The sequence below is a fragment of the Sapajus apella genome, unplaced genomic scaffold (assembly GCF_009761245.1).
Source record: "Sapajus apella isolate SASKATOON/1434 unplaced genomic scaffold, GSC_monkey_1.0 scaffold112, whole genome shotgun sequence".
In the NCBI taxonomy this organism is placed as follows: domain Eukaryota; kingdom Metazoa; phylum Chordata; class Mammalia; order Primates; family Cebidae; genus Sapajus; species Sapajus apella.
Genome location: NW_022437052.1, coordinates 3,232,412 through 3,240,094, shown reverse-complemented (window position 1 = coordinate 3,240,094; position 7,683 = coordinate 3,232,412). Strand labels below are relative to the sequence as shown.

Genomic DNA, 7,683 nt, shown 5'->3' with positions numbered 1-7,683 from the left:
CCTGGTTCCAGAGCTACTACACTCACCTACCTGGGGCTTGCTCCTCACAGTGGTGCAGTGGCCCTCACCTGTCTCATGGCATCTGCTGTCTTTTTCTTGGCTCCTCACTTCACCTGGGGGTCTCTGCTCAGCACAGAGCCCAGCGCCTGTGGGTATGGAATGAACCATTGCCTGTTGCTTCACAGGCGTGGTGTGTATGTGTGTGGCAGCCGGGAGGTAGCAAGGGGTTGTGTTCCTCCCGCAAACGACTGGCTGCCTTATGCCCACCTGCAGAGCCGTGGGTTTGGCCCTGTACCTGTAAAGCGCTGGAATCTCATGGCCTCATGTTTTGCAGCATGATTCTGTGAGGAGTTTAGTTTCATTTTCACTTTGCTGGAGATTGGCAGGTGCGTGGTGCTCTCAGTTGGCAGTAGATCACAAGATGGGCTGTATCATTAATTCCCTTTGGTGGAAACATACAGGCAGTTGCAGACTGTCCAGAGACTTGTATCAGTCTTCTAGATCATAAGACAGACAGCAAGCAGAAGTACCCTGTACCTTCCAAACACGTATGACGCGCCTCTCCTGAGGTTTGGCATAGACTCTGTGGCCACCGTGTGGGTTCTATCCCGTGCCTGTGGCTGCTGGGGTTTTTTGTTGGTGCAGGTCTGAGACCCCTGCCCCTGCTGGGGTGCATCTGCCTTCCCACATCTCCTCCCCTCCATATCCTGCTCCAGCTTCTTTTTTGGATGTACCACAGGCTAAGGAGAGAGAGGTTGCAGGTCGTCAGCTCTGTCTGACCAAGCTCTGAGGGGGACTTGAGCCCAGCCCGGCTGGCTTTCACTTCTCACTGCTGCAACGGCTCTTCCCGAGTTCCTTTCTGGAAGTAAGACTTAGTACCTGGAAAGATGATGACTGTAGACAGTTTCAACAAGCATACAGCTTCTCCAAAGATGTCTTGTTGCTAGGAAAGTGGCTTTGGTCTTCCAGGGTCACACGTCTCTAACATCCTCTCCCTGTTGGGGTCCCTGCAGCAATGAACGTTTGCTGTAAAGCGAATTCTTTGTCCATTTCCCTCAGGAAATAGGAAAATAGTTTTGCTTTGAAATACCCCTGCCCCTTTTTTTTCTCCCCCATTTAAAGTATGGATTATGACTTAAGGGGTACTTAGCGATGGATTTTGTAAAATTGTTTTCTGAGGTGGTCGGGCATTCCCAGCTGTGCCCACGTGGGTAGTGTGACCGACGGCCAAGCCCCCCAGCCTTTACTGCCCTTGGTTCCTTACTTCATCCTGGGGTGAAAGCCCTCACAGCTCCTGACAAGCACTCTGTTTCCTTTCAGAGATGTTCGACAAGCAGCAAGCAAACACCATCTTCTGGAGCCCCCAAGGACAGTTCGTGGTATTGGCGGGCCTGAGGAGGTGGGTGTCCGCGCGCTGAGCCTGTCCGCCTCGTGAGTAGTGCTCTGCCTGCTGCAGCGGAGACCCCTCAGGCGCCTGCACCCTGCGCCCTGCCTCCTCCTCCCACTTCTTGGCAGAGGGAATGTTGCGCACAGAAAGGATTTACCCCGGTGTCAGTGGATGGGACATTATTGAACCTTTGCGGATCCATGACACTCCAAGACTGAGGCCAAGCCAGGGCAGATGGAAATAAGCACTCGCAGATGCTTTTGTGAAGTGACAGGCTGACCAGTCTGTGGGTTGTGGTTCTCTCATGGTTAATCAAGTGCCTTCCAGCAATCCAGTTACCCCCCTGCCCCCGCCCCAGGAGGTCAATCCCCTCTCTTCTAGCCGGAGGGTGTTAGTTCTGTGAGGCTGCCTTACCTCTGTGGTTGGTGTCACGGTAGGGGTCTTAGCTGCGTTCCAGCAGTGTGTCAAAATTGTGGAGAAGCTTCCAGCTTTCTGCTCTGAGTTAAAAGAATATCCTTTTGTCGCTGCCCTCCCTTGCTTCATTGTTGACACTTGCTACTGTAATTTTGGAGGCTTACTTAGCCTCAGATAACATTTCCTGTGAAAATAATAGTGATGGCAGACATGCGTAATACTCACTGCACACTCTGCAAGCTGTGATGTGTAAGTCTCACAGTGGCCACCAGAGGCTGTTGCTGTGCTTGTTTCCACGTTAACACCAAGGCTGGCTCCCTGGGGACCCCATGCTGTGCCTCTCAGGGGTGGGATGTCGGGAAGAATGCGTCACCGTGAACCTCACAGTCCCGTTTGTCTCTGCAGTATGAATGGTGCCTTAGCGTTTGTGGACACTTCGGACTGCACGGTCATGAACATCGCAGAGCACTACATGGCCTCTGATGTTGAGTGGGATCCTACTGGGCGCTATGTCGTCACCTCTGTGTCCTGGTGGAGCCATAAGGTGCCGGCCCGAGGGCATAGCTTTGGCTGTGGATAGAAGCAGGGGGAGTGCTGGCTGGCCACTGACTCTGGTGCTGTCCTGGGACCTCAGGGAGGGGCACTAAGCCTTGGTGTTTAACAGAAGCCTCAGCTGGTGTTCGTGGCAGGAGGAAGAGGATTCTGGGTTGTAGAAGAGGTGGCAGGAGCAGCCCCTGCTCATGGTGGGGGGTCTTACCCTGGGGCCCAGGGACCCCTGAAGGGGAGTATGAGTGTGTCATGCACGAGTGTTTTTCTGCAGAGAGGAGTCATTTCCTTTAAAGTCTGAACAGTTCCATAACCTCAGACATGAAGACCTCTTTGGAGTCAGTGGTCAAGTCCAGCCGCCGCCTTACCCACAAGTTCTTATTCGAAAACCGCTGATTAAGTTTGTCGAGGACTTCCTGTATTTAGTGACTTTTAGAAAGTTGATGGAGGTATTGACACTTGAACCGTCCATGCAAATAGAGTCTATGAGATCAAATTAGGGTAATTTTATTGAATGAGATACTGAACTTTTAGGAATAGCCACTTATCAAATATTACTACAAGTGTCTAGACTTAGAAATCTTCACATTTAAATCAGGGTGTGTTGATGACAGCTTGGGTCCAGGTATGTTCATATGTCACTGTGGTGGGGCCTACCTTGACACCACTTTAGGGCAGGCACAGTGGCTCACACCTGGAATCCCACCACTTTAGGAGGCAGAGGCAGAAGAATCACTTTAGCCCAGGAGTTTGAGACTAGCCTGAGCAACGTAGTGAAACCCTAACCCCATTAAAAGAAAAGACCTTCTAAGCTATTGACCACTCTGCTTGAGGTATAAACACTTAGCTCCCACAATGCCAGCCTGTCATAGGGAGTTTATCCTGGGTGCCAGTGACGGCGCCGTCCTTCATGAGAGAGTCATGCTATGAAGAGAGTGGAACTGAGCGGCATGTAGTGATGCAGTTAGCTTACATCCGGCGCGGGGTTCTTGTTGCCAGCAGGAGCGCGTAGGCCTGTGCTATGATGAGCACTGCTCCAGCTGCTGTGCGCCGCTCCAGCTGCTGTGCTCCCTGCACTCTGGGTTGATTATATTTTGTGTCTTTCATTTACTGACCACCTCCCCTGCTGAATGTCAGCTCAGCAAAGGTAGAGCTTTGTTTGGTTCACACGTGTCCCCGATATCCAGGACCTTGTTCAGCAAGTGACATAGTCACTGTTGTGGCTCTGCTGACCCTTTTATGTCCTGGTGTGTCCCTGCCCTGGCCTAGGTGGACAACGCGTACTGGCTGTGGACTTTCCAGGGACGCCTCCTGCAGAAGAACAACAAGGACCGCTTCTGCCAGCTGCTGTGGCGGCCCCGGCCTCCAACACTCCTGAGCCAGGAGCAGATCAAGGTCAGCGCCCCCCACCCTCAGGTGCAGGGCATGTGGAGGTGGTTATGGCATTGAAAGGAAAAGTGGGTAGGGTGGTGACTGGGGGCTAGGCCCTTTGAAGAGACGAGGGAACCGTGAAAACTGAATGGAATAGAACAGCTTTAGGAGAGTAAACTGAGGTCTTCAGCTTGTTGAGGGAAGTTTTACATGAACCTGAGGGGTGGATAAAAAGATGCAGGGGCTATTAAAAAGTCCTGGTGGGATTAGAAAGCGACTTGTCTGGGATTTACATAATGATGGTAAAATAGGCCGATGATATTAGGTCAGAATGAAGAGGAGGGTTAAATCCCAGGAAGAAAGTCAGTCTCAACGTGAAACAGGGAAGAGACAGCAGGCGCGAGCACTCCGGGGGCACTGTGTTGTGTTAATGACTCTGGATGTCACTTCATGGCGGCAACTTTGAAGATTGCGTTTGTGCTTCTTGCTTCGAATGTTAAATCCTGAGTGACAGTAGTCTTTTGTTTCAGCAAATTAAAAAGGATCTGAAGAAATACTCTAAGATCTTTGAACAGAAGGATCGTTTGAGCCAGTCCAAAGCCTCAAAGGTGAGCCTCGTTCCCTGAAGTGAGAGCCATGCTGCGACATCCACCATCACAGCAAAGGCGGGCTCACGTCAGGCTTCGAGGGGGCTGCTGTGTGTCTGCTCAGAGTTGCTTCTGCCCCGAAGACACTGGTTCTATTTTCCTCCTAGGAGGGATACAGTCGGGGACAGGGGTTGGCATGGGGACTTGGAGTTGGCAGCCTCACTGCTGTTCTGTGGGCGGGGGCAGTGTTGGGGGAAAATGAGAACGAATGGGCTGCCATTCCTGCCTGAGCACCTCCAAATGCCATTGTCCTGGCTCTGTCCCCGGATGTGTGCTCTTAGTAATGGCAAGGCAGGTGTCACCAGCTCTGTGGCTTTCCCCACCCTCATGCATAGGAATTGGTGGAGAGAAGGCGCACCATGATGGAAGACTTCCGGAAGTACCGGAAGATGGCCCAGGAGCTCTATATGGAGCAGAAAAACGAGCGCCTGGAGCTTCGAGGAGGTAACTTTGAGATCCCTCAGTCACCAGCTGGCCCTTCTGCTGCCATGGGCCCCAGTGGACACAAGTTCCTGTGTTCTTCCCAATGGCCTCAGCGGTGCCTCTCAGCATCTGCCCCTATGGGTGACCCGTGCCCTTTGTCCCCTCAGGGGTGGACACTGATGAGCTGGACAGCAATGTGGACGACTGGGAAGAGGAGACCATAGAATTCTTTGTCACTGAAGAAATCATCCCCCTAGGGAATCAGGAGTGACCGGGGAGCTCTGTGGTGAGCGTCTTTGGGGAGATGTGACGGGGGTCCTGTTGGCTCCTCTCACCCTGCTTCTGTTATCTCACTGAGAAAGCACCTCCTTTAAGACAGGGGTGAAGCCCGGGTGTTACATGCTCAGGATTAACTGAGCCTTGTGTGAAATGTGGAGTTGGTGCCGACCTGGCCTTGGCTGTGCCCTCTGACTGCATCACATATGGTGCCTTTCAGGCAGTGCTGGGTGAGGGAGACACTGTAGCCAGGTGCTGGGAAGTGCTAGGAAGAGGAGCGTGGCTGTGCCTGGCCATTTGCCGACACCCTTGCTAATGACGGCCGCGGTGTTTCCACCAGAAAAAAACACTGGCGTGCGTGGCTGCAACTCTGGTTCCAGCAGCCACCAGCCTGTTCCGAGACAAGCCTTCCACGTCGGGGACTGGGGAGTTCCTGAGTCCTGGGGGCCTCCTTGCCTCACAGCATGGGCATGTGTGGGACAGAAGGTTTAAGTCCCTGGGACTTGGGGGTGCCTAAGGATGGCCTGGTTGCTGTCCCCAGGGCAAGACCATGAGTGAGGGGTGGTGGCACACGGGCTCAGCTCTCTGTGGCCAAGGTGACTCCTGTTGCCGGACTCAATGTCACCCCAAGGTGATATTCAGCAGCCCCTCAGCCTTTTCAGGCGGTGCTATTTAGGGCCGCCTTGCCTGCCCGTCCAGAGGACGGAGCCACTGAGCTGACCCCGCCTGGCGCTCCCGCGCTGAGCTGCAGGACAGAGCGTCAGTGAGGTCCCTCTGTTGCATTGCAGCACGTGTGGTGTGGAGCGGAGGCCGCCCTGCAGGAAGCCTGCTCGACTCCCACCGCCTCCCCGTGCTCTGGACTGTGACCACGCCTGGGATTCTGCCATTGCAACACATTTTTGTGCCTTTCAGCCCCTGGTGTCTGCAGTGGGGGGTTTTAAGGCACCACTTCCACTTCTTTCTTGTTTGGGGTTTTCTGTCGGAACCACCTGTGTTGGCTCCGTAGACTCTAGCAGCGTCACCGGCAGCATCTTCTTCCGCAGCCAGTGGTGTTTCCACGGTGCCCATCCACAGCTGAGCAGTGTTTCCGTTGAAGGACTTGCGTCCCTGTCGCGCGTAGTGCTGGACACGTGCTGGAGCTCCGCCGGGAGGGCACTGCCACGCCTCGTACCCCCACTGTGCAGGTGGTGGCCAGTTTTCTCCACAGGTTGAACTTGGAAATAAAAGCAAACTTGTATGAAAAAGCCATCTATCTCCTCTCTTTGAATGTAGATAGTGACCTTGAACCTGTTGCCTGCCTCCCTCCTCAGTGGCAGGTGCCTGCTTGCCAAGCCAGGTCTCCACAGGGTGCCGTCCCATCTGGTCGTCGGGCACACTCGGCCGCCCTGCATCCAGCAGTTTGCTGGTCAGTCACGCCACAATCTCTTCCGTTCTGTTGTTTCCTGTGAAAGGTGCTGGCTATTTTCCCTGGTGAGACCCCTGTGGCCTTTGCTTGGCGTTAGACACATTGGGAAACGTGTGTTGAGGACGGTCAGTTCTGCCCACTTATACGCGGTCCTCTTGTAGTACTGAGCGGGTTTCCTGTTGGGAAGGAGCACACAAATGGGGGGAGTTTCAACCCCTTCTGTTTGCAGGGTCTCACTTCCCATTGGCACCCGTGACCTAGCATTTCATCCACCGCTTTTCAACTTGTGGAACCTGAGGCAGCACTCAACTCACAGCCAAGGGACCATTACAAACCTAAGGCGATGGGGCTGTAGTTCACAGGGCGGAAGACCCGGGCGCCTGCCAGCCTGGAGGAGCAGCCCGGAGCCTCGGGTCCCGCTGAGTTTCCTGGGTATGAGGAGAGTGCCTTGGTACATTTTCTTTTTTATGAGCCTTACATTTCTCTTATCTGTGCTTTCAAAATTCTGGAGTCGTTGCAATCCTGCCGTTTATCCTGTGCCCCTTCAGTGCACATTTTATTAGTAATTCTTGTTTACGTTCATGCTCTTTAAACTCATGCGTTTAAACTCTAGTGTGCCAAGAAACAGTTTTTCTGATTTCATGGAAAGAAGAAAGACACACAGTTCTACCATATGACAAATTTTTAACAGACCTTCTAAAAAAATTAAGTTTTCACTGTTTTAAATTCACTAGTTGTAATTGTTTCATATAATTCGTAAATAAAGAATTTCTGAAGACTTTGTGCTGGTTTTCACTTTGCCATGGTCCATGTGGATTTCCCAGAGCTGGCCTGTGGTGGAGGGACTTCCCAGGTATTGGGTCCCCAGGGCTTTGGGCTCAGGACATCAGGGTGGGCTTGGGACCTCTGCTGCAGGCACTGCCTTGGTTGTGTCTCAGGAGGCCGAGGCAGCCAGGAATGTTGCGACCCATGGATGTGTTCCTAGCAAGTGCCTTGGTCAGACACTGGAGACTAGAGGAGTGGGACGTGGATGTTGGAGGGGCAGCCCCTTGCCGAATCCACCTGACAGGGGCTTCCTGCAGCACAGCGTTGACCTGGACACCAGGAAAGAGATGGATGTGGCCAAACATATGCCCTGGCCTCTGAACTGAGCTGTCCCTGCTCCCTAGTCGGCATACAGGAAAGGCACAGTGCAGTGGCTTTTGGGAGAGCTT

The 7,683-nt window shown here is 53.2% G+C and overlaps 2 protein-coding genes across 4 annotated transcripts in view; one reads left to right on the top strand and one right to left on the bottom strand.

Annotated features, from left to right (window-relative positions):
- MAD1L1 (mitotic arrest deficient 1 like 1) overlaps positions 1-7,683 on the bottom strand; it is a 501,873-nt gene that overhangs the window by 402,477 nt on the left and 91,713 nt on the right. The gene's annotated exons all lie outside the window — the stretch shown is intronic.
- LOC116537598 (eukaryotic translation initiation factor 3 subunit B-like) lies at positions 1,291-6,308 on the top strand. The gene is made up of 7 exons (XM_032259853.1): positions 1,291-1,399; positions 2,207-2,345; positions 3,617-3,742; positions 4,249-4,326; positions 4,701-4,809; positions 4,956-5,074; positions 5,853-6,308. Exons 1-6 carry the CDS (start codon positions 1,323-1,325, stop codon positions 5,057-5,059), a joined length of 633 nt encoding a protein of 210 aa, XP_032115744.1. The 5' UTR covers positions 1,291-1,322; the 3' UTR covers positions 5,060-5,074; positions 5,853-6,308.

Excerpts from the sequence above, each read along its gene's own strand:
- LOC116537598 (XM_032259853.1), top strand. The coding sequence starts at position 1,323 with ATGTTCGACAAGCAGCAAGCAAACACCATCTTCTGGAGCCCCCAAGGA. Across the intron at positions 2,346-3,616 it reads TGTCCTGGTGGAGCCATAAG|GTGGACAACGCGTACTGGCT; the intron begins GTGCCGGCCCGA and ends GCCCTGGCCTAG. Across the intron at positions 4,327-4,700 it reads GCCAGTCCAAAGCCTCAAAG|GAATTGGTGGAGAGAAGGCG; the intron begins GTGAGCCTCGTT and ends CCTCATGCATAG.